The following is a 25,690-nucleotide window of genomic DNA, read 5'->3' as shown; positions in this document are numbered from 1 at the left end:
TCGTGTGTCACATAGCTAGCTAGAGACGATGGCTTCTTGGAGCTAATTCACGGCAGCTTTCGTCCTAATTTTGGGACTGCCATGTTGGCTTGGCGATAACTATATATCTTATATATTATACACATATTTTTATATGCAAAAATATATACACACATATGCATTCATTTTATAGTATTATACACATGCAATTACAAAGATAGACAAAAGAATATATAATTATATATACGATTATTTTATCTTTTTCAGTTTCCATGCAAACATTCTAAAAAAATTTACCAAAAGGGAACTAATTCTTCATCTCACTGTCGATGAAGAATCTTTAGTCATAAAATTGACACCAAATGTTTCAGTACTCCATCCTAACACTGTGGTTAGCTTTGCAGATGGTTCTAAAGAAGAACTTGTGGATATGAAAGACCTGAAATCTTGTTATCTTATTGGGAATATCATCTCACATGGAGGCTTGGCTACTTTCTCACATTGTGGAGAAATATTAGTAAGTGTGATTGTTCATGTTGTGTATCTGGTTTCAATACTACTTCTTGTTATGGTATTATGATATTTTTATACGATACTACTTCTGGTAATTGCTTGGATTTGAATGGCCTACCTCACAAGCTTTACAATTATGTGCCAGACTTGCTGGCTATGGTCTTTACCAACATCTAGTGCAACTGGCAGCAAACTAAGAGCATTCCTGATTGGGAGCTTGAAAGTGATGGAGCTACTGTTGAAAGATGTAAACTAGAAAAGCATAACTGATAACTTCAGACCCATAACTTTACTGAATGCAAAGTTAAACAGCCAATGTCCTCACAGAGATTGTCACTTGTCATTTGTACTGTCAAATGTACTGTACAAACTTTGCCTATTGATTAGAGGTCAGGGAGGCACTGAGTTCTATGGTTTAGAGAAGCAAAATCTATGTAGTAATGTTTGAATAGCAAAATGGAGAACATTGATTGCCAAGTGGTCATAGCTGGGTCATGTGGTTGTATTGCGTTGATGAGTCTTTTCTGAAGAGTGAGCTGCCATTTTTTAGCTGCTGTCTAAGATGTTGAGATTGACCAAAAATGATGCCACTTAACTTGCTAGAAATAGTAGCCAAATTTCTCTCAAATCATATCCTACCATTATAAAACAAGGGCACATTCGATAATAAAGTCCAAGATATACTAGTCCAGAAAAAGGACTAGATATTCATAGCTGGAAGACCTTTAATAATAGGTTTTCTGTATTAGGGCCATTTGGGTGTAAACAACCACAACAATAATCAAAACAGTAAAACACTGGAAAACACTAACAAAAATCCTTAATTTGTTACTAACATCAATGTCTAAAGATAACATTGTCAACATAGCACATTTTTTTCCATTAGGAAGGAGCTATGATGATAAATGGAACTGAAATGTTGGTGAAAAGTTTGCCCCAACATCTTATTCATCGCCATCGAAGATCAGCTTTTGACCAACCAATTCTAATTGCAAAGAGACAAATGAATTACTCAACTGGTTATATTAAAACAGGTAAATATTTGCTAGCCTTTTGTTCACAATCACCTAAAATAGTATATGGAGATGTCTGTGTATGCATGTGAATGGGTGTGTGTGTGTGTAGGGGGAGTGAATGCATGTGGGGGTGAATGTGCGTGGAGGTGAATAGGTGTGTGTATGGTGGATGTGGGTGTGTGGGAGTGAATGTGTGTGGGGATGTGGGGGTGAAAGTGTGTATGTGTAATACAGTGAATTGGCTGAGTCATTAGATTACTCAATTTGACAAAGAAGTTAGTTCCGTTATGGCTTGACAATTCAGCTAATTAGTACAAGTTTCCAGCCCATTGTATCACCTATAAATAAAGTGGCTAGACAGCTCACTTTGATAATCAAGTATTCGAAGGCCATCACAGATGTAACTTGTTGCTCAATCAGTAGACTTATTATCTGAACATCAAAGGGGAATTCTTTTATTGAATCTGAAAACCTTAATAAAATCGTCTGATAAAATAATTAATTACATCCATTTTCATATGTATATATACTCACACTTGCACACATGTATTGCAATAATTATTTTTGATAAACACAAATCCAACTGCTAGTTTACTTACACTCTAACACATAATTATATATAACTGTGCATTATTTTTGGATGCATTAGACCAACACATATGGAATATCTAGTATAATACGAACACTGATGCTTCTATTGTAAATATATACACATACACACACACATGCACGCACACACACACACACACACACACATATGTCTATATCAATCATCATTATCATCATCATCATTTAATGTTCTTTGTCCATGCTGGCATGGGTTGGATGGTGTGACCAAAGCTGGTAAGCTATGAGGCTGCATCAGACTCCAGTCTGATTCAGCATGGTTTTATACAGCTGGATGCCCTTCTTAACACCAACCACTCTGAGAGTGTAATGGGTGCTTTTATGTGCCACCGGCATGGGTGCCATGTGGGATATATATATATATATATATATAACGTGAGAGGGTTAGGGGTTGGGGGTACAACCCACTAAGGGATAGTATCTATCCAGTATACTGCTGGGAGGGTACCCAATTATTGCTACACTAGTGCTATACTAGGTGCAATCAATGGGAGCGGGTAAAAGTGGAGGTTTTACCCAAAATTTGTGTAACAATTAGAAAATGGAGGGTAATATGCTGAACCCAACTACTTGCAGACGGTGTATCCCGTTGAATTCATTAATTTAATTCATAGCAAAAGTGACAAAAAAAGGAAGAAAAGAAAAAGAAAGAAAGAACCAAAACACAGGTGTCCATGGCAAACATAGTCTGCCATGGACACCTGTGCTTTGGTTCTTTCTTTCTTTTTCTTTTCTTCCTTTTTTTGTCACTTTTGCTATGAATTAAATTAATGAATTCAACGGGATACACCGTCTGCAAGTAGTTGGGTTCAGCATATTATCCTCCATTTTCTAATTGTTACACACACACACACACACACACACACACACACACACACACACACACATATATATATATATACACAAATATATATATGTATTTATATATTCTTTTATTCTTTTACTTGTTTCAATCATTTGACTGTGGTCATGCTAGAGCACAACCTTTAGTCAAGCAAATTGACCTCAGGACTTATTCTTTGTAAGCCTAGTATTTATTCTTTTGGCGTCTTTCACTGAACCACTAAGCTATGGGGACATAAACGAACCAGCATTGGTTGTCAAGTGATGGTGGGGGGACAAACACAGACACACAAACATATACGCACACATACATACATACATACATACATACATACATACATACATACATATATTCATATATATATATATATATATATATATATATATATATATATATATATATATATATATAGTTTTAGGGAAAAGAACCAAGGTTCATGAACTCATCGATGAAAATCCACTGTCACATATAGAAAAATTAATAAGTAAAAGCACAATAAATAAGTATAATAAAATACAAAGTAAATATCATAAACCTCTGTACCTGGCTTTCGTTGACATGGAGAAAGACTTTGACATGGAGAAAGACTTTGACAGGGTCACCCGATACCTTATCTGGTGGTCAATGAGGAAACTAGAGATAGATGAGTGGTTAGTGAGAGCTGTGCGAACCATGTACAGGGATGCCGTCAGTAAGGTGAAGGTTTGCAATGAGTACAGTGAAGATTTCCAGGTAGAGGTAGGGTTCCACCAAGGTTCAGTCCTCAGCCCCCTCTTATTTATCATAGTCTTCCAGGCTATAATAGAGGAATTCAAGACAGGATGCCCCTGATGACCTTGCTCTAATTGCTAAGTCACTATCAGAACTAGAGGAGAAGTTTCAGGTGTAGAAGCAAGGATTAGAATCGAAGGGCCTTAGAGTCAACCTAGCTAAAACCAAAGTCCTAATAAGTAGGAAGGTAGACAAACAACAAACCCCTTCAGGTAGATGGCCCTGCTCAATCTGTAGAAAAGGCGTAGGTAGAAACTCTATAAGATGTACCCAGTGTAAGCTATGGACACATAAGAGGTGCAGCAATATCAAAGGAAGGCTAACTAGAAAGATAGTTTTTGTATGTGTCAGAAGCCTGTTTCTTTCAGGCTTTAGATGGGCTTTTAGGAGAGTGGGTTATATATCTTTAGATATACACCTAACTTTCCTACATTAAATTGGAAGAGAACTGAACGCAGAAACTCCAAACTGATCAACAACAACAAATATTTATTGTTCGGTGGAAAATAAAACAGCTTCTAATTGTCCGGTTTTAGAGTAGCCTGAAATGTAGATGTACGGTTCTTCGAGCTGGTGTCGTTATAGAGACAACTTGGTTCAACCACACTCAAATGGGAGAGCTTGCTTAGACGTCTTGCTTGGTCGCTGTCTGGCTTGGTAAGAGACAGTCTAATAGCAGGGAACGCTTCGATCTTTAAACCCACGCATGCGTGGTTAAGGATTCAGCAATGGCGTCGGCCTTTTGGCGCCAATGTGACGTCACTACAATGGCTCCCCCTTGAGTGTGAAACACGACATTAAAAAAATTTTGGAGGGACGTCTGAGGCGAGATGGCCACCGAAACCACGCTGAAAATGTGGCACAAATATATATCAAACACTCGGTTTTATCTTCACTGTAGAGTGGAACATCCGCTCACGGAATATAGCAAGAGCCAACCGACTAAGATACCTAGTACCAGGCAACAGGTCGAAACTGGCATTGCTGCTCAACCACAGCTCCGCAACTGACCACCACCTCCCGCGTATGGACATACTATAGGCTTGTGTAACTCTTTACGAACCGGATACATAGTTTTTTTTTTTTTTGAATGGAAGAAAAATGTTCAATAAAAAAAACTGAAATTGTCCAGTAAAAACACAATAAATCAAACATAAATAGTTTTTTCCAATTTCTTGGGCCAATGCACCGTCCTGCCAAACCTAGGTTCGCTAGGGTTCCTTTGCAACGACGAAGGTGGTGTAATTGTTGGTGTGTGTGATTGCGATGGTGCTGATGTTGGTGTATGCATTGGTAAAGGCGTTGACAATGTGTGTGGTGATAGTGGTGTGTGCGGCATTTGAAACACAGGCACGTCGACAGACACAATTTCTGTACGACCATTAGCGTCGACCTTGAAAAACTTTGGAGTGTGAGAAAGCACACGATAGGGTCCTTTGTAGGGAGAAACAAGGGGTCCTTTGACAATCATCCCTAATAAACACATGAGACCAAGACTCAATGTCTGCTGGCACTCTAAAGGGAGGTGACTGTTGTCTGGGGCCCATAGATGGAAGATTGGAGAAATACTCTCGCAACCGAGTAACATAGGACTCTGGGTGTGGTGGTTGTGATGAGTCTGGTACCACCATCGCACCTGACAACGTCAACGTGGTGCCGTAAAGAAGCTCCGCCGAGGAGTAACCCAGGTCAGCTTTTACCGCAGTCCGGCATCCAAGGAGGACAACCGGAAGAATTTCAACCCAAAACTGCGGGTTGGGCGAGGCGCGCAAGGCGGCCTTAAGTTGTCGATGAAACCACTCAACCATCCCATTAGAAGCGGGATGGTAGCTGGTGGTGCGTATACGATGCACCCCCAGGATTCGTGATAGGTCACGAAAAAGCGTGGCCTCAAATTGCCGACCACGATCTGTGGTCAAACTGACCGGTACTCCGAACCTCGACACCCACCCAGAAACGAAAGCCTGGGCAACAGTCTCAGAAGTAATATCTGCTATAGGAATGGCTTCTGGCCAACGTGAGAAACGGTCAACACAAGTTAACAGGTATGAGAACCCGCGACACACTGGTAACGGTCCAACCAAATCAAGATGGACGTGAAGGAAACAGGCTTCAGGAGAAGGAAATTGTCCAAGAGGGGCACGAACGTGCCTGTGGACCTTCGCACTCTGGCACTTCATGCAGGAGCGTGCCCAAGTGGCAATTGATCGCCACATATTGGGCCAGAAAAACCGAGCAGTGATAAGCTTTACTGCTGCTGAGATGCCCGGATGTGACAAAGAATGAAGGGCATCAAACACAGAACGTTGATGGTTCGTAGGTACTAAAGGCCTAGGAGAACCTGTGGATGTGTCACATAATATAGAGCCCTCGGATGAAGGGAGTGGAAGATAAGCAAATTTACAGTTGCTGAATTTTGACGAACTCAAATCTAAACTTGACAAAGAAGGTTGCTCCTGCAAAATTTCCAGCAAATCAATTTCCGCGGGAGTGGAAATAGAATGCACTGGAAGTCGAGAAAGAGCATCAGCTGGAATATTCTCTTTCCCTGGCACATGACGAATGTCACCTGTAAATTGTGAGATAAAATCCAGGTGACGAAAAGCACGAGGAGAGAGCTTGTCCGTTTTAGAGGACAGAGCAAAAGTGAGTGGTTTGTGATCAGTATAAATCACAAACTCTCGTCCCTCGAGTTGGTGTTGAAAATGCCGAATCGACAGATAGATCGCCAATAGCTCACGATCAAAAGTACTATACCTGCGTTCGGCAGGCTGTAATTTACAAGAAAAGAAAGCCAAAGGTTTTGTTTGATTGTCTACAGTGTGCTGCAAAACAGCACCGACCGCAGAATCGGAAGCATCCACAGATAAAGAAGGCGGAGCATCAGGAGCAGGATGTGCAAGAACAGGAACGGAGGATAGCTCCTGTTTCACAGACTCAAAAGCAGATAACGCCTCATCAGTAAGAGTGAGTCCAGCATCCTTCTTAGAATGGCCTTGCAGTAGCCTCGTTAAAGGAAGTAGTTTGTATGCACACCGGTCAATGAATCTCCTGTAAAAATTGACCATGCCTAAAAAATGGCGCAACTGTCGCAGAGAGGTTGGAGGTGCGATGCGTTGAATTGCATCGACTTTAGCAGGAAGAGGTTTGATCCCATTACAATCAACCAAATGTCCCAGAAAATTCAGGGATGACTGCCCGAAAAGACACTTGTCGGGATTAATCTTCACATTATAAGCGCGAAGACGCTGAAAAAGTTGCGACAAATGGTGGAGATGATTCTCTTCCGTATTACTAGCGATGAGGATATCATCGACATAAGCGAATACAAAATCAAGTCCACGAACGACCTCATCCATAAACCTCTGAAAAGTGCTAGTAGCATTACGCAAACCAAAACTCATAAATAGAAATTCAAAACAACCGAAAGGTGTAGTGATGGCTGTTTTAGGGATATCCTCTGGATTTACTGGTATCTGATGATAGGCCCGTACCAGATCAATCTTAGAGAAAATGGTGCATCCATGCAGGTTCGCCGAGAAATCCTGCAAATTCCTGATGGGATAGCGATCAGCTATCGTCACTGCATTTAGTCTCCGATAGTCCCCCACCGGGCGAAAATCCGAATCCCCTTTACGGGCCAAATGTTGAGGAGATGCCCATGGGCTGGTGGAGGGGCGAATGAGGCCGAGTTGATGCATGTGCTCAAACTCGGCCTTGGCCGTCTTAAGACGATCAGGCGCTAGGCGACGTGGTCGAGAAAAAACCGGAGGACCAGTCGTCGTGATATAATGGAGGGTGGAATGTGCAGGTTTAACCGGCTTGAAAGTAATATCCACCAACTCCGGAAAAGACGCTAAAAGAGAATGAAAAGCGTCCCCAGCAGTGGCAATAAAAAATGCTGGGCTAAGAGGAGAATTGGTAGAGCTCCTTGCCGGCGTGGAAAGGGATGTCGAGTCATCGACAAGCCTTCGACGTCGGACATCTACCAATAATTGAAAATGATTTAAAAAATCCGCACCCAAAATGGGATGTGGAATGTCAGCTATGACAAAAACCCATTGAAAGTCTCTGCGAAGACCAATGTCTAAACGTAGAGAAAGCTGACCAAAAGTAGGAATCGGAGATGAACCAACAGCGTGCAAAACGATTTCAGAACGACGAGGTCTGTCGACTGTTAGACGAAGCGGCCAAATACTACAACAGGAACCAGTGTCAACCATGAAGAATTTCTTCGACACTTGGTCCTGGACGAATATTGCACGATTAAAAACAGGTTGGGTGGAGGAAAGTGACGTGCGCACTTTCTCCTCTACTCGTTTCCCGACGCCTTGAACGAACAAGGCTGAATACATTTTGTCGCCTTGTTCGAAAAGTTTGCATGGTACCAACACAGATCTTGCTTCTTCCAGGTAGCTCCCCGATCTCGAGAAAATTTTCGAGACCGGGAAACGTTACGAGATTGGGAACCACCACGAGATCTCGAGAAACAGAGGTTATTTACGGTGTGAGTGAGCTCCTGAATGCTACGTAGCAAATCCTCATTGGTCACTGAAGAGGACTGCCTTGCAGGATCTACGGAAACAGTACGTGGTGTGTCCGTGGAGGACTCAGAGCAATTTGAAACAAGTCGAGTCTCTCCGGCGAATGAAGGCAGGCTTGGCAACGCACACATATTGGTAATGATTCCGTCAAAGGTAAAATAGGAAGAAACAATAACGAAAAACGTATAAAATATGCAAAAGGCCAAAAAAAAAATTTCACCGCAAATGGGAAAGGAAACACACTATTTTTTTCTGTACCCTTTTGTTTTCCTCTGTAATGTATGTGCACAATAAGAACAAAATGGAAAAGGAAAGAAGAAAAAGAAATATTCACTAAAAAAAACAAAAAAACAATGTGGTTGCCTTACTCTTTTTTTTTTTTTTTTTTTTTTTTTTTGTAGTGTGTTTGGTTGTGTGCTTGTACTGTCTGGGGGAAAAAATTTTTTTTTTTTTTTTTTTTTTTTTGATAACCCACCTTGTGTGTTGAAAGGAAATGGAAAATAATAGTCAGAAAGAAAGAAAAAAAACGTCTGTGTCAGCTTGGCACAATGTGAGTTTGTATAGTCGGAAATGCTATAGAATCAATATCTCACTGTGAAATTGTTCAAAAGGTCGTTAGTTATGATGATGGCGATGGCGGCCGGAAACTCGTGTTGCTCATACCAATGATGATGCTGATCAGTCCAGATTGTCGTGGCTGCAGTCGTTCCTTAGTCGGGGTCACCACTTTAGGAGAGTGGGTTATATATCTTTAGATATACACCTAACTTTCCTACATTAAATTGGAAGAGAACTGAACGCAGAAACTCCAAACTGATCAACAACAACAAATATTTATTGTTCGGTGGAAAATAAAACAGCTTCTAATTGTCCGGTTTTAGAGTAGCCTGAAATGTAGATGTACGGTTCTTCGAGCTGGTGTCGTTATAGAGACAACTTGGTTCAACCACACTCAAATGGAAGAGCTTGCTTAGACGTCTTGCTTGGTCGCTGTCTGGCTTGGTAAAAGACAGTCTAATAGCGGGAATGCTTCGATCTTTAAACCCACGCATGCGTGGTTAAGGATTCAGCAATGGCGTTGGCCTTTTGGCGCCAATGTGACGTCACTACAGGCTTCTGCTGTCTCAGTTAAAAAACTTTCAACTTCAATATATATATATATATATATATACATGTGTAAGTCATCTAAGAGACCATAAATCAGGGAAAAGATACACTCATACATCTGTCAGTAGAGTGAGTATACCCATTTCAGGTATATATATATATATATATATATATAACAAATATGATAGGCACATGTGTGGCTGGGTGGTAAGAAGTTTGCTTCTCAACCACATGGTTCCGGATTCAGTCCAGGCATTTAAAAAATAAGACCTGGGGTTGATACATTCGACTGAAAATCCAATATGGTTGCAGTCTAATGACTGAAACAAGTAAAAGATTGAAGATAGGGAGATAATAGTGTAGTCTATATTGCATTATATTATGAGAGCAATCCTAGCTTAATGACAATTTCTGAATGATTTGGGTGTGAGAGATGTCATTAAATTGAAACCTTGGTGTGTATCTAATAGCTAGTGTATTGAAAATGATTTTGTTTCACCATACTTTAAATTCTTCGTCATGCCATAACCTAATGCTAAATATATTATCTAATTAGATTTAAAAGATAGTTAAAAATCATCATCATCATCATCATTTAACTTCCATTTTCCATGTTGGCATAGATTGAACAGTTTGACAGGAACAGAAAAATCAGAAGATATCACCAAGCTCTGCTATCTGTTTTGGCACAGATTCTATGGCTAGATGCCCTTCCTAATGCCAACCACTTTACAGAGTGTACTGGGTACTTTTTCCCTGGCATCAATGGCAGTGAGGTCACCAAGAAACTTGCAGGACAAGACACCACTCTACTGGGGGGAATGGTATTGAGTGATAGGTGTCTTGCATTAGAAGAAAGATATGGCTTTCTCAGTTGAGAAAGAGAGAGGGGTGTGTGGAAAATGGTGAAAATGTAACAAAGGGGAGCAGGGGCCATATACCCAAGTTGGTGTGTATAGAGGTGTGGACCAGGGATTGGAGAGGGTGGGTAGATGGGTGAGTTCACAAGATTTTGAAGGAGAGTGGGTGCTAGAGCTAGAAGAGGAAGGGATTTAACAGGGATATATGGTGTGCAGGTAGGTGCATACATGAGCAAGAATGAGGGGATTGGGGGAAGAGACATCAGTGGTGAGCATGGGTGGGTTGTGGGTGGGAGAGGGGTTCATGGACATGGATTTTACTTTGCTGGGCAGGTTTTCTCAAGCACAGTGTATCACCAGTTGTCTCAGTTCTTTGTCATCTCTGTGTGGCTCAACATCTGAAGATCATTTCTTGCCACTTCATCTCATGTCTTCCTGATTTTTCCCTCTTCCACAGGTTCCCTCCACGTATAGAAATTGGCACTTCATTATGCAGCTGTCCTCATCCATATGCATCACATGACTATATCAATGCAATCTTCTCTCTTGCACATTGCACCTGATGCCTCTTATACCCAATTTCTCTCTCAAAACATTTACATTTTGATGTACATGCACACTAACATTTGACATCCAACAAAACATGCTGGCTTCAAGTAAAATAAAAAACTAAAACTAAAATAATTTGATTTAATCTGTCCTAGATCCTATCTCACCAGAAAACAAGGAGATTTACAAGAAAATATTCAAAAGATCAGAAGGATTAACAAATTTGACAGTAGAAATTGCTGTTTACGTAGATTCTATTTTAACAAAGTCTCTGGAAGAGGAACATCATTTGACGTCTTTGCAACAGAAGATAGATTTTGTGATCATCAAATATAATGCTGTAAGTATTTCTATTAGACTGATGGATATTTTTAATAATTAAAAACACTAAGCTGGTGGATTGATAAAATTAGTAGAGTGCCGAGTAAATGCTTTGTGGTATTGATTATGCCCCTGTAATTTCTGTGTTCAAATTCTGCCAGAGCTGACCTTACCTTTTATTCTTCTTGGGTTGATAAAATAAATACTGGTTAAGTACTGGAGTTGATTTAGTGATCACAGGCACTCCTCAAAATATGTCTTTGTTGGGTCTTATATAAGGATGCTGAGTTGCAACTCAAAAATATTCTTTTCTACTCTTGGAGAGGAGGCCAGTTGATTAGATTCCCCCACCCCCACCCCCAGTATGCAACTGGTACTTAATTTTTCGACCCCAAAAGGATGAAAGGCAAAGTTGACCTCAGCGAAATTTGAACTCAGAACATAAAAACATGAAAAACCTCTAAGCATTTTGCCTGGCGTGTTAATGTTTCTGCCAGCTTGCTGCCTTGCAACTCAAAAATATTTTCTTTTTGATTGTTTTTTGTAATTAATTTATAGTTAATGTCTACTGTTTGATTTTTAAATCTATTTCTTCATTTTACTTAAAATCATATCATTATCCACTATGCAACTGTATGTATTTTTGTAATGTTCAACACAATGTCTGGAAATCCCATTGTCCATGTCAAGGTTTTCTGTTTTATGTTCACTTTTTATTACTTCTATCTATTTGGTTCATAATATTAACCTTATTCATATGTTCTTTAATTTCCCTTTTTAAGGATATGGTATATTTTATCCTTATACCCAGCTTCAGTTTGGGCATTATTGTAGTACTTCTCATTATTCTTGAATAGCTCCTCATTAGTAGATAGTTGAGATATACTGTATATAAACCTAGTTGTCTGTCTGAGTGGAATTGCTGGAGTCCATAGTAAATGTTATTTATCTGTCCATTTATCTTATATTGTATCATATTATCTTCATTATCAGCAGTCAGTGTGTGAATGCATCTTGATCATCTAATTAAGAACCTGAGTATTATTAAATGTATAAAATAATCTGTTCACTTATTATCTAAAAATGTCATAAGTTTAAGTGACACTGTCCTGTACCCTGAGGTTTTATGGTCCCTCGTCTAGAATATACTTTAAGAAGGACTATCTACTACTAGAATTTTCAATTTGTTTCGCCCACCCACATGGGTAAAACCTTGAGCAAACTTACATGGAAATGTCTAACTCGAATTAGATTTAACTGATACAACTGATTTAAATTTAAATCAACTAAATGTACATTACTGCTATCCAGCAGAAACAGGTCCCAGATTAGAATTTAATGAGAATAATGCTTTAATGAAGAAATTTTAAGATGTATAATTCTCCATTCTTCTTTATGATGTCTTGTGTGTGTGTGCATATACATATATTTATATAAATATATATGTATATATATATATATATATATATATATATATATATATATATATATATATATATATATATATATATATATATATATATATATTATTATATGTATTTATTTTCTATTAGTTAATAATTAACTCGGACAAAATAAATTGGTTAATAGATACCAGTGTAGCAAAGATCACAAAATGACTGTGGTGTAACTCCTGTTTATGAGGTAGAAACTCCTTGTTATTTTGGGTACTTGAGTATATATAAATTTAGTAAATGGAGTAAAACGCATATGTTAACTGAATACTTTTATTTCCATCATATGTTTCGAAGATTACAAATTATACCTTCCATAGGAATAGGTGATGTTGATAAGAATGTAATCTTCTCTTCAAGGAAATGCATGGGAACCAGCTTAAACGTAAGACATTTTAACCAAATTTGAGAACTGTAGTTGGAGAAGGATGTTACGTAATTTATTTGAAAAAGCTGTTGGAGGTTGAGATGCTACTAGACAGTACGTTGGGCAAGAAGGGAAGAAAACGAAGGAAAGAAAAAAAGAAAGAAAATTTAGAGTGTAAAGTTAGGAGATACTAAAATGATTTAAATCTGATAAAAAATTGGAGAGGAAAGTTATGTAAATAATGGGACCGTAAAGGGGAGTTAATCTTGTATTTCTACAAATAGTGTTGACATAAATGTGTACAATCATATATACATATATACACACATACATACACACACACATACATACATACACTCGTATACATATATATACATACACACATATATATATATATATATATACATATATATATTTATACACTTACATACATATACATGCACATACATCCATCCATCCATATACACATACATGTATATACATATTTTTAGACAAATATATACACACACCTACACATATATAATTTCATACATATACATGAATGTGCACACACACATATATATGTATATACACATATATACACACAAACATACTTACACATGTATACACACACACACACATATATTTGTGTGTATGAATGTACATGGATACATACACGCATTTGTATACACTCTTTAGTACGTATATACACACGATAGTTGTGTGGTGAATGATATTAAAGCAGTGGAATATGTATAGGAAAGTGATGCTTATATTAGTTAGTAAGATATTAAATGATTGACAATTAATTAATAAAGTTAATGGGTGGTCTATTAATCTACAGAAATGGATTATGTTGTTAAGTTAGATATAAATAAAATGGGAAGGAGTAGGGGTTGAAAGAGTAAAAATTACTTGTAAAGACAAAGTTAATATTATTATCAAAGTTTACTTCGGTGATCACGTTCCATATCTGCTAATGCAAGGGTTTTCCAAGTGATGAAATAGAATGTTATATTGTAATCTTCGAAACATATGTTGGAAATGAAAGTATTCAGTTAACATATGCATTTTACTCCATTTACTAAATTCATATATATATATATATATATATATGTATGTATGTATGTATTTATATATATATACACATGCACACACACACACATGTATTGCGTGTGTGTGCATGTGTATGTATGTATATGTAAGTATAATAATATCAGAGGAAGGTTAACAAGGAAAAGAGTCGTTGTGTGTGGCAGACGTACAGGTACAAAAACTAGAAATGTACAGAAAACAGACTCTATCAAACGCCAGTGGAGATCCCTAGAAGTAGCTGATAGCTTTCATTATCTAGGTGACCAAGTCTACAGTGGAGGTGGATGCTCTGAGATTGTAGCTGCTAGAATAAGAATAGGCTGGGCTAAGTTCAGAGAGCTTCTACCTTTGTTGATAGCAAAGGGTCTCTCCCTCAAAATGAAAGGCAGATTATATGATGCCTATATGCAAACAGCCATGCTACATGGAAGTGAAACATGGGCTGTGACAGCAGAGAACATGTGAAGCTTTGAAAGAAATGAAGCTTGTATGCTTTGCTGGGTGTGCCATGTTACTGTGCATGTATGACAGTGTGTAAACATCTTGAGAGAAAAATTGTGCATAAGAGGCATCAAATGTGATCTGCAAGAGAGATAACTGCACTGGTATGGTTATGTGATGCTTATGGACAAGGACAGCTGTCTAAAAAAAAGTGCCAATCTCTAACTGCGGAGGAACGCTGTGGGAGAGGTAGAGCCAGGAAATCATGAATGAGGTTGTGAAGCATGATCTTTGAATGTTGGGTCTTACGGAAGTGATGACAATTGATTAAGACCTTTGACGATTTACTGTGCTTGAGAAGACTCATGAAGCTAAGTGAAATCATAGTTGTGGCTTGTGCTGGTGACACATAAAAGGCACCCACTATACTCTTGGAGTGGTTGGCATTAAGAAGGGCATCCAGACATAGAAACCATGCCAAATCAAACTGGAACCTGGTGCAGCTCTCTGACTTACCAGTTCCAGTCAAACTATCTTACCCATGCCAGCATAGAAAATGGACGTTAAATGATGATGATGTTGATGATGATATGTATATTCACTCACACACACTTATGTGTGCATGTGTGCTTGCATGCACATGTGCATATGCTCATGTGTGTGCATGTGGATAGATACATGTGCGCATGTATGTGTATGCATGTATGTAAGTATATGTGTGTGTGTATGTGTGTGTATGCATGCATGTGTGTGTGTGTATGTGTGAATGTACACCTATGCATGCACACATGTACTCGCATTAACAGAGGCACATGCACACACATGTATAAGCATGTGTGAATGTACTCCTATGCACACACGTTTACATTTGCATAAATGCAGCTACACATACACACAGATATATAAGCACATTCACACGCACATATATACATATATACTTGCACATCTACCGCCCTTTCCTCCCCTCCCCACCAACCATGCAACCAATTTCCTGTTCACCATGCAGTATTTTCCAAGTAATTATTATCGATGAAATACCAACATCAAACTGTGATACTGCATGACTTTCCTTGAAGAATTGTAGGCTAACACCCAGCAGTAAACAGTGATTTTCTTCCATCAACATCTCATTTTAATTTCAATGGCTGAAGACAAGCATCATGTTTGAAACTTAAAGTAGCAAAGAATTTGAATCAAACTGTTTAATCCCTATATATTTATATATATATATATATATATATATATATATATATATATATATATATATATACATACACACACACACACACACACACACACACACACACAGGGTGCAATGAGTAAATTGTCACCATTTTATATTTTTTATTTTGCACATGTGCATTGTTTGGTTTTGATTTTGTTTACTACACAGTGTAGTAGGGTCAGTTGGGCACTGTCTGTGAGAAAAGCAGCACCAATTTACTCTGCCAGAAATTTGGAAATGTCACACTGTACTACTTAACATTCACACCAGAAACTCCAATATGAACATTTCAGAGTGTTTGGGTGTCAATCAGAGGAGAGTGCAATCTGAGAACATGTACCGAGAGTGATAAAAATCAAACAACCAGTCAACATTATGGTGTTTAGAGTGATCACTAGTAATGGCGACATTATGCCCCCATTCATCGTTCCACACAGCCTTACACTCAACACAGAGGCCTACATTAAGTGCCTGGAGAAGGTAGTGCTGCTCTGGATCTAGAGGGTGGCTGCTGGAAGACCCTATATCTGGCAACAGGACTCTGCACCATGCCACACAAGCAGGAGAACCCAGTTATGGCTGTCAGACAATTTCTGCAACCACATCACCTCTAACGTCTGACCACCTAACTCCTCAGTCTGCAAACCCCTTGATTATTATGTGTGGGATGCAGTTGAGTGAGAGACCAACAAAATTCCTTGCAACACCAAAGATGAACTGAAGGCAAGGATTATGGCAGCATTCACCAACTTAAACAAGGAGACCGTCCAGAAGTGGTCTGGAGGCCATAGTTGAAACCAATGTCGATTTTATTGAGTAAATTTACTCGTTAATATTTCAAGATAGTTTTATGTAGTTTTGGTGAATATATTTGTTAAAATGAGATGTCAGTGTTATTTTCATTTTTGTGTAATTTAGATGACAGCTTATTTACTGTATTCTGTATATATGTAAGTATATGTATCTATGTATGCAATCATATATGTACATATGTATCTTTCTCTTTCTCTCTCTCTCTCTCTCTCTCTCTCTCTCTCTCTATATATATATATATATATATATATATATGTATATATATATATATATCAATGAAAAAATCCAGTGAAATCCATAAAAGTAGTGTCAATAGATCCAGTGGTCATCCAGGTGGAGTGCTGGTATGTAGATGAGGAGAGGTGCAGAAAGTTTGGGCAGTGGTTGAGATATGCAAGTCCAAAGAGTAGGAAGTCAAGGCAAAATAAAACTGGGGTGACTATGTGAGCATATAACATATAGTTGAAATTTATAAAAGAACAAAAGACAACGACAGGTGTATGAAAGACGTTTCCATTTTCCCAAGCACCAAACTAATACACCTCCTTGTTCATACACCTGTCTTTGTCTTTTGTTTTTCTATAAACCACAACTATATATATATGTGTGTGTGTATATAAATGGAGAGAGAGAGAGAGAGAGAAGAGAGAGAGAGAGAGAGAGAGAGAGAGAGAGAGGGAGAGGGAGAGAAAGAGAGAGAGAGAGAGAGAGAGAGAGAGAGAGAGAGAGAGAGATAATAAACATTGCCTGAAACAGCTTTCTGTTATAAAATGTTAAAAGTATGTAGTGGATTGGTAGAATTAATAGAGTATCAGTTCAAATAGCTTGCAGTATTTAGTTATGACACTTTTTATGTTTGGATTTTAAATTCAGCCAACATTGATTTTTCTTTTCATCTTTCCAGAGTTAGTATAGAACAAGTTAGGTACTGAAATTGATACAATCATTTCTTCTTTCACCACAAAATTTGTGGCACCATACATGAGACAGAAATCCAGCGAAACAAATAAACTGATAATGACTAGTCTGGTTCAAAGGGCAGTACCCATACCTTTGGTAGTTCTCACACAATCCTGGTATGAGTGACATAGTAAAATGTTAATGAAAGCCTGCAACCTGATGGTTGAAGGAAAAATCATGAGGAGGAAGGGAATTCCAGAAGGGGGGGGGGAGTAGGGAATAAAGAGAAGAAGCATTTTTGATATGTAAAAATAACTCCCACAAATTCTGTCCAAAAAAGCAAGAATAAATTAAATTATTCTTTTTTGTTTGTTTTAATTTTGTATCCATGCAGGCGTGGCAATATGGTAAAAAGTTTGTTTTTCAACAAAATGGCTCTGGATTCAGTTCCCCTGCATGGCATTTTGGGCAAAAATCTTCTGTTAGAGCATCAGGCCAACCAAAGCCTTGCAAGTGGATTTGGTAGACAGAGACTGAGGGAGGCCCATTGTGTGTGTGTGTGTGTATATATATATATATATATATATATATATATATATATAGGCACTAAATGCGACTAAGGTATTAGAAACACCTACATTGCTAGAAATAAGAGCTAAAATGCTCTAATGCTGTAGTCAAAGCATGTAATTGTATACATATATACATACAGACAGAGACTATAATCGTCCGAAAACACTGTTTAAGAATTCCTTATACTGAATTCAGTTTCAGCAATTTCTGTTGCCTCATCAGTAAGGACTGGCTCTACTTTGGCAGATTTCAGACTTACTTCTCTGTCTGTATATATGCTTTTATCATAGAAGTCTATAGATGATTTAGCGAATCGTTAATGTGCATACATAAAATTAAATACTGAAGTTTGCAATATTTATCAAAAAGGGAAACTATAATTGTCATTAAATGTGACTTGTGTGTTAGAAACGCCTACATTGTTAGAAATAAGAGCTAAAATGCTCTAATGCTGCAATCAATGCACATAATTGTAGACATATATACAGACAGGGACTATAGTTGTCTGACTATAACGTTAGGTATTTCTTGCAATCTAGATGTTTCCAACACCCTAGTTGCATTTAGTGACAATTATAGTTTTTCCTTTTTGGTAAAACATTGCAAACTTTTGTATATTTTAATTCTATATATATATATATATATATATATATATATATATATATATATATATATATATAGAGAGAGAGAGAGAGAGAGAGAGAGAGAGAGAGAGAGAATTTACAAAAAAACAAAAGATGAAGACAGGTGTGTAAACAACAAACAGATGTATTAGTTTAAGGCTCGGAAAGTGAGAAAGTCTTTTGTGTTTTGAGCCTATGCTCTTTGACAGAAAGGAACACAGAAATAAACAGGGACAGAAAATAGCAAAAGGTTTCGTGGTTAGCCCCACCACCACTGCTTGACAATCAATGTTGGTGTGTTTATGTCCCTGTAATTTAGCAGTTCGCTAAAAGTTACCAATAAAAAAATAAGTACTGGATTTGATTCATTCAACTAAAAGTTCCCCAAGGTGGTGCTTCAGCATGGTCACAGCCTAATGACAAACAAGTAAAAGATAAATGATGCAGTTAAACTGCATCATTCTATGAATAGATAGATATAATAAATACTTAGTAATAATGGTGTTATAACCAAATGCTGGTAATGTGCCACTAATAATTGACTTTGTTCTTTTTTCTTTTCTGATACTCTACAAAGGTTCAGTATGAATTCTGGAAAGAGAAACTTAGTGATCTCCATATCATCATTCAAGTAAAGAAGATTGTCTTCTTTGTTAAAGACCCGGTGAGTAATATAGAGCATATCCACAAAAAGTTGATAATGTTGTTGTTGCTGGTATTATTGAGATGCAAGTCAACTATATCCTGTTCTATTCTTCTATATTATTTTCTATTCCAATCTATTCTTTCTGTTGTATTCTGTTCTCTATTCTGTTTTATTATGTTTTATTCTAAAAAGATATCTTTGAAAGAAAATGTTATGACCAAAAACAAATTGTTGACAGATTGGCAGAATTGTTTGAACATTTGCTCAAAAGCCTGATGTAGTTCCATCTTTTTACATTTTAATTTCAAATCCAGCAAAGATCACCTTCATCTTTCATCCCTCTGGGGGTCAGTAAATTAAGGTACCAGTGAAATAATGAGTCTCACTTAATCATCTAACTCTCTCTTACTAAAATTTAAGACCCTGTACCTACATTTTATATATATATATGTGTGTGTGTGTGTGTGTGTTTGTGTGTGTATCCACACAAATATGGAGTTGCATGACAAAAATTTGCTTCCCAATCTAGATTCTAGGTTCAGTCTCACTGCATGGCACTTTGGGCAATCATCATCATCATCATCATCATCGTTTAACGTCCACTTTCCACGCTAGCATGGGTTAGACGATTTGACTGAGGACTGGCGAACCAGATGGCTGCACCAGGCTCCGATCTGATCTGGCAGATGGATGCCCTTCCTAACGCCAACCACTCAAGAGTGTACTGGGTGCTTTTACATGCCACCGGCACGAGGGCCACTCAGGCGGTACTGGCAACGGCCATGCTCAAATGGTGTTCTTTACGTGCCACCTGCACAGGAGCCAGTTGAGCGGCACTAGCAACGACCTCGCTCGAATGTTTTTTCACGTGCCACCGGCACAAGTGCCAGTATGGCTAAGCTGGTAATAATCATGCTCAAATGGTGCTTTTTACATACCACTGGCATGGAAGCCAGACAGCTGCTCTGGCAATGATTATGCTTGGATGGTGCTCTTAGCGTTCCACTGGCACAGATGCCAGTCATCGAATTTGATTTGATTTCAATTTCACTTGCCTCAACAGGTCTTCGCAAGCAGGGTTTTGTGTCCAAAGAAAGAAAGGTATACATAAGTGGGATGGCTACACCCCTGGTAAAGGCCACGGGTTATGATCTCACTTGTCTTGCTGGGTCTTCTCACGCACAGCATATTTCCAAAGGTCTCGGGTCATTAGTCATTGCCTCAGTGAGGCCTAATGTTTGAAGGTCGTGCTTCACCATCTCATCCCAGATCCTCCTGGGTCTACCTCTTCCATAGGTTCCCTCAACCGCTAGAGTGTGGCATATTTTCACACAGCTATCCTCATTCATTCTCACCAAATGACCATACCAGTGCAATTGTCTCTCTTGCACACCACATCTGATGCTTCTTAGGTTCAACTTTTCTCTCAAGGTACTTACACTCTGTTGAGTATGCACACTGACATTACTCATCCATCGGAACATACTGGCTTCATTCCTCGCGAGCTTACACATGTCCTCAGCAGTCACGGCCCATGTTTCACTGCCATAAAGCATGGCTGTTCGTATACATGCATCATACAGTCTGCCTTTTACTCTGAGCGAGAGGCCCTTTGTCACCAGCAGAGGTAAGAGCTCTCTGAAGTTTTCCCAGGCTATTCTTATTCTAGTAGCTACACTTTCAGCGCACCCTTCCCCGCTACTGACTTGGTCACTTAGGTAACAGAAGCTATTAACTACTTCAAGTTTTTCTTCCTGGAATGTGACAGAAGTTGTACTCTGCACATGTTCAGTGTTTATTGCTCCTGTGTATCTGCCACATACAAAACTATCTTCTTAGTTAGCTTTCCTTTGATATTGCTGCACCTCTCATGTGTCCATAGCTTACACTGGGTACATATTATAGAGTTTTTACCTACGCCTTTTCTACAGATCGAGCAGAGCCATCTACCGGAAGGGATTTGTGGTTTGTCTGCCTTTCTACTTATTAGGACTTTGGTTTTAGCTAGGTTGACTCTAAGGCCCTTTGATTCTAATCCTTGTTTCCACACCTGAAACTTCTGCTCTAGTTCTGATAGTGACTTAACAATTACAGCAAGGTATCAGCATAGAGGAGCTCCCAGAGGCATCCTGTCTTGAATTCCTGTGTTATTGCCTGGAGGACTATGATAAATAGGAGGGGGCTGAGGACTGAACCTTGGTGGACCCCTATCTCTACCCGGAATTCTTCACTGTACTCGTTGCCAACCCTCACCTTACTGACAGCGTCTCTGTACATGGCTTGCACAGCTCTCACTAATCATTCATCTATCCCTAGTTTCCTCATTGACCACTAGATAAGGGATCGGGGGACCCTGTCAAAGGCTTTCTCCATGTCAATGAAAGCCAGGTACAGATGTTTATCTTTGGCTAGATATTTCTCCTGCAACTGTTTTACCTGAAATATAGCATCAGTGGTGCTTTTCCCTGGCATAAACCCAAACTGCATCTCCTCTAGACTGACTCTCTCCCTAATTAGTTGGGCTATGACTTTCTCCATGACCTTCATTACTTGATCCAATAACTTGATACCTCTGTAATTATTTGTATCTAAAGCGTCACCTTTACCTTTGTAGCAGTTGACTATGGCGCTGCTACACCAGTCATTGGGTATGACTCCTTCATGCATCACCTGGCTAACTATATGGGTGACTAGGCTATAGCCAACACTGCCAGATATTTTGAGCATCTCTGCAGTGATTCCTGATGGGCCGGGGGCTTTCCCTGTCTTCATACTCTTAATTGCTTTATCTACCTTGGTACTGTCAACTCGGATAGCTGGTCCCTCAGTTGGGTCGACATTCGGCAGACTCTCTTTCTCCCATTCACTTTTTTTATTGAGCAACCTTTCATAGTGGCGTCTCCAGACCTCTCTCTTTGCAGCCTCATTAAGTGCAAGTGAACCATCATCCATGCGGATACATTTCTCTCCTACAGCATCACGATTCTCTCTCACATACTGTCTTGCAACACGAAATACCTCAAGTCTTTGGTCCTCACGGCGCAGAACATTGGCAAATTTTTTCTTATCTGCTTCCCTTCTGGCAGTCTGATACAATTCTCTGCTACCACTGTTCTTCCAGTCCTTCCAAGCCTCTAATAGCCCTGTCAACCATATTGTTCCACCACCACGTTATTTCGGATCGATAGAGGACTTTGCACCATCCACAGATCTGGTCAGTGGCTCTTAGCAGGTTGCCCATAGAAATATCCAGTTGTCTTCCACATCATGTGAAGCTATATCCCCTTCTATTTCGTCGAAGGCTTCGAGTAATATGTTTCTAAATCTCTGTCCATTCGCAGGATCCGCAGGATCGCAGAATTCGAAGACCCTTTTCCTCCATGCTAGTCATCTTCTGGGCATCCACTTAGCCCTGATCCTGAAGTCACTAACTACCAGTCTATGTTGTGGGGTACATTCTTCACCTGGGAAGGTTTTGGCATTTATAAGCAGCCATCTTTCCCTTTTTCTGGTGAGGATGTAGTCAATTTGGCTAGTGTGTCTGCCAGAATGGTAGGTGACTGGCAACTTTCCTGAAGTTAGTATTGCAACCCAGAAGATCATTTGCATCTCAGAACTCCAGCAGCCTGGTTCCCTCCTCATTGCAGGAACCAAAACCATAGCCTCCATGTACGCCATGGAAGCCCCCTGTATGTTGTCCAACATGTCCATTGATGTCACCAGCCACAAAGAGAAGGTCCCTGTCATTCGTCAACGAGGTAGTCTGCAAGAGGGTGTCATAAAATCGGTCTTTCTGTCCAGGGCTGGTCAAAGCCTTGTGAGTAAATTTAGTAGATGGAAACTGAAAGGAAATCTGTCATATGTGTGTGTGTGTGTGTGTGTGTGTGTGTGTGTGTGTGCATGTGCAAGCATGTGTGTGTCTTCGTGTCTGTGTTTGCCATCACTGCTTGACAACTGGTATTGGTGTGTTTATGTCCCCATAAGTTAAAAGTTTGGCAAAAGAGACTAAGAGAAAAAAAAAAAGACAGGCTTTAAGTACAAAAAGTATTGGGGTCGATTCTTTTGACTAAAATCTTTCAAGATGGTATCCCACCATGGCCACAGTCTAATGACTGAAAAAAGTAAAAGATTAAAGATAAAGATATATATACAAATATACATATGTATGTATGTCTCTCTCTCTCTCTCTCTCTCTCTCTCTCTCTATATATATATATATATATATATGTATATATACACACACACATTGAATGGGTTGAAAAAGCTGCCAAAATTCTACTATGGATATTGAAAGTTATTCACCTAGATTGCATTGGACATATATAAGAAAGTTAACTTTCATGTAGACGATAGAGCTGTTTCCTTCTGGTCAATATCATAATGGGTGCATATAAGCTTTCAGTCTATGATCTCTAGTATTTCAGTCAATAAATGAAGCAAACATTGCACAGACTTTGACTTAAGTGTAGTACAAGGTAACTAAATAAAAGGGAAAAACTAAAAGTGTCTGTACTATATTTTTTGAATTTAAGTATTACAACAAACAAAAATACAAATAGCTTTTCTTAGACAAATAGCCAGGTAGCTAGGAGATATAAATATAAAATGAATAAAAGCAATATAATAATGCTATTAAAGTGCACACACAAATTTAATAGGAATACATAGTAACAATCTTTCTCTATGAGTAGCATACTTCTTTTTACACAAAGAAGATTGAAGGAAACAATTGAAGATCAAGCATCCTAAAACATGAAAAATAAACCATGAATAATTTTCCTAGTTTCTCCAGAACTTTCATTTAGTTATCTCCCTTAGACCAGTCATTTTCTTGAATGAGGACTGTGCTATGTGTCACATTTTGGAAAAGGGCTTGTAGCTCTCTTAAAGGGGTCACCTAGAGACTCGGGACGACTTCTACTGTCTTCCTCGGAAGATTTTACACAAGAATTAACTTTTAGTTTTAAATGTAGATGCTCTAGTCTTTCTTCCAATAAATCCACACACGAGAGGAAGTGGACCAACCAACAACGACAAGTAGAAGAAAAATTCCACAAGCAGAACAGCAACACCAAGCAAACATGCAGACTTACAATCACACAAGCATATAGACTCACAGACACATAAACACACAGACATATATATATATATATATATATATATATATATATATATATATATATATATATATATATATATATGTATATATATATACAGAGATATATATATACATTGTGTCTGAAACCCTGTACTAGTTTTTGAGAATATATTTTTTTAAATGAGGAATTTTAATAACTTATTTAACTTTTTTAAAACTGCTCCTGAACAATATTCATAGTTCAACCTCATTCCAGAATAATGTTTGATATGCCTGTGCATCATACCACAAAGCTTCAGGAGACAATGCCCCATGGAAGATGTTGCGAAATGAAACAATATCTTGAAAGAGATGCATTCACACATTCTCTAACATGCTTCTTTACTATCATTTTCTGTGACTATTTACTTCTCTAGCATCTGGGACAGTGCTGCAGAATGCAGTCACTCTTGATTGCATCTAGAAAAGGGCCACCTGGCTGATTGGAATAAGATCCCTTGCGGACAGGTTCTAACCTCTGACCCACTGGTGTGCTGTCTTCCCTTTCTGCCTTTTCAACTACTGCTATAATGGCATCCACTTCTCAGAGATGAATAGGCTCTTACTGTGTCTATCAGGCATTCCTATCTCATTTATCTCTCAAGACACTTGTGGCACCAAATACTTCATGCCCTGCACAAATCACCATGTGCAGTTCTTCCCTCTAGGATGCTAGCCCTTCAGAATTCCCTCCCTGTTTATGCCTTTTCAAAAGGTGGTGACATACAAAGTTTCAAGAGGAACATTAAAACATTAATGGCATTAATTTCACTGGTCTCAGAGGGCGTACAAGGACCATGAACAATGCCCCTTCAACCAGATCCAGTTAGTAAAAAATATTCTTAATTCATTTACACAAGCACAGGTGTGGCTGTGTAGTAAGAACCTTGATTCCCAACCACATGATTCCGGGTTCAATCCCACTGCATGGCACCTTGGGCAAGTGTCTTCTACTATAGCCTCTGGCTGACCAAAGCCTTGCGAGTGGGTTTGGTAGACAGAAACTGAAAGAAGTCTGTCGCATGTATGTATATATGTGTGTGTGTGCGTATTAATGGAGTATATAATTTTATAAGTATAATTATAAAACTATATTAAGGCAACTAGCGAGTATTTCAACAGGCCATGCCACATATTAAAGGAAGACGCTAAATGGCGCTAAACTACCTTAAGTATCACATAAACACGTGCTGAAAGCGAAGAAATAAACAGAAAAGAGTCATGACGATGTTTAGCTGTGTATCAATTGATTTCAGGATTACGAATAAATACCCGTTTCTCTTCATCTGCATAACACAACATATAT

The 25,690-nt window shown here is 38.6% G+C and overlaps 1 protein-coding gene across 5 annotated transcripts in view; it reads left to right on the top strand.

Moving 5' to 3' along the window:
- The window catches only part of LOC128247611 (A disintegrin and metalloproteinase with thrombospondin motifs 7-like), a 176,410-nt gene that overhangs the window by 21,475 nt on the left and 129,245 nt on the right, over positions 1–25,690 (top strand). For all 5 annotated transcript variants that reach the window (XM_089351091.1, XM_089351090.1, XM_089351089.1 and 2 more), the window contains exons 4-7: positions 247–496; positions 1,379–1,526; positions 10,966–11,150; positions 19,179–19,265. In XM_089351091.1, coding sequence (XP_089207217.1) covers positions 247–496; positions 1,379–1,526; positions 10,966–11,150; positions 19,179–19,265 — 670 coding nt within the window. The remainder of the gene's footprint in view (positions 1–246; positions 497–1,378; positions 1,527–10,965; positions 11,151–19,178; positions 19,266–25,690) is intronic.

The sequence above is a fragment of the Octopus bimaculoides genome, chromosome 4 (assembly GCF_046866305.1).
Source record: "Octopus bimaculoides isolate indiv1 chromosome 4, ASM4686630v1, whole genome shotgun sequence".
In the NCBI taxonomy this organism is placed as follows: Eukaryota; Metazoa; Mollusca; class Cephalopoda; order Octopoda; family Octopodidae; genus Octopus; species Octopus bimaculoides.
Note: the sequence above shows the minus strand (reverse complement) of the source record. Positions and strands in the feature narration are given on the sequence as shown.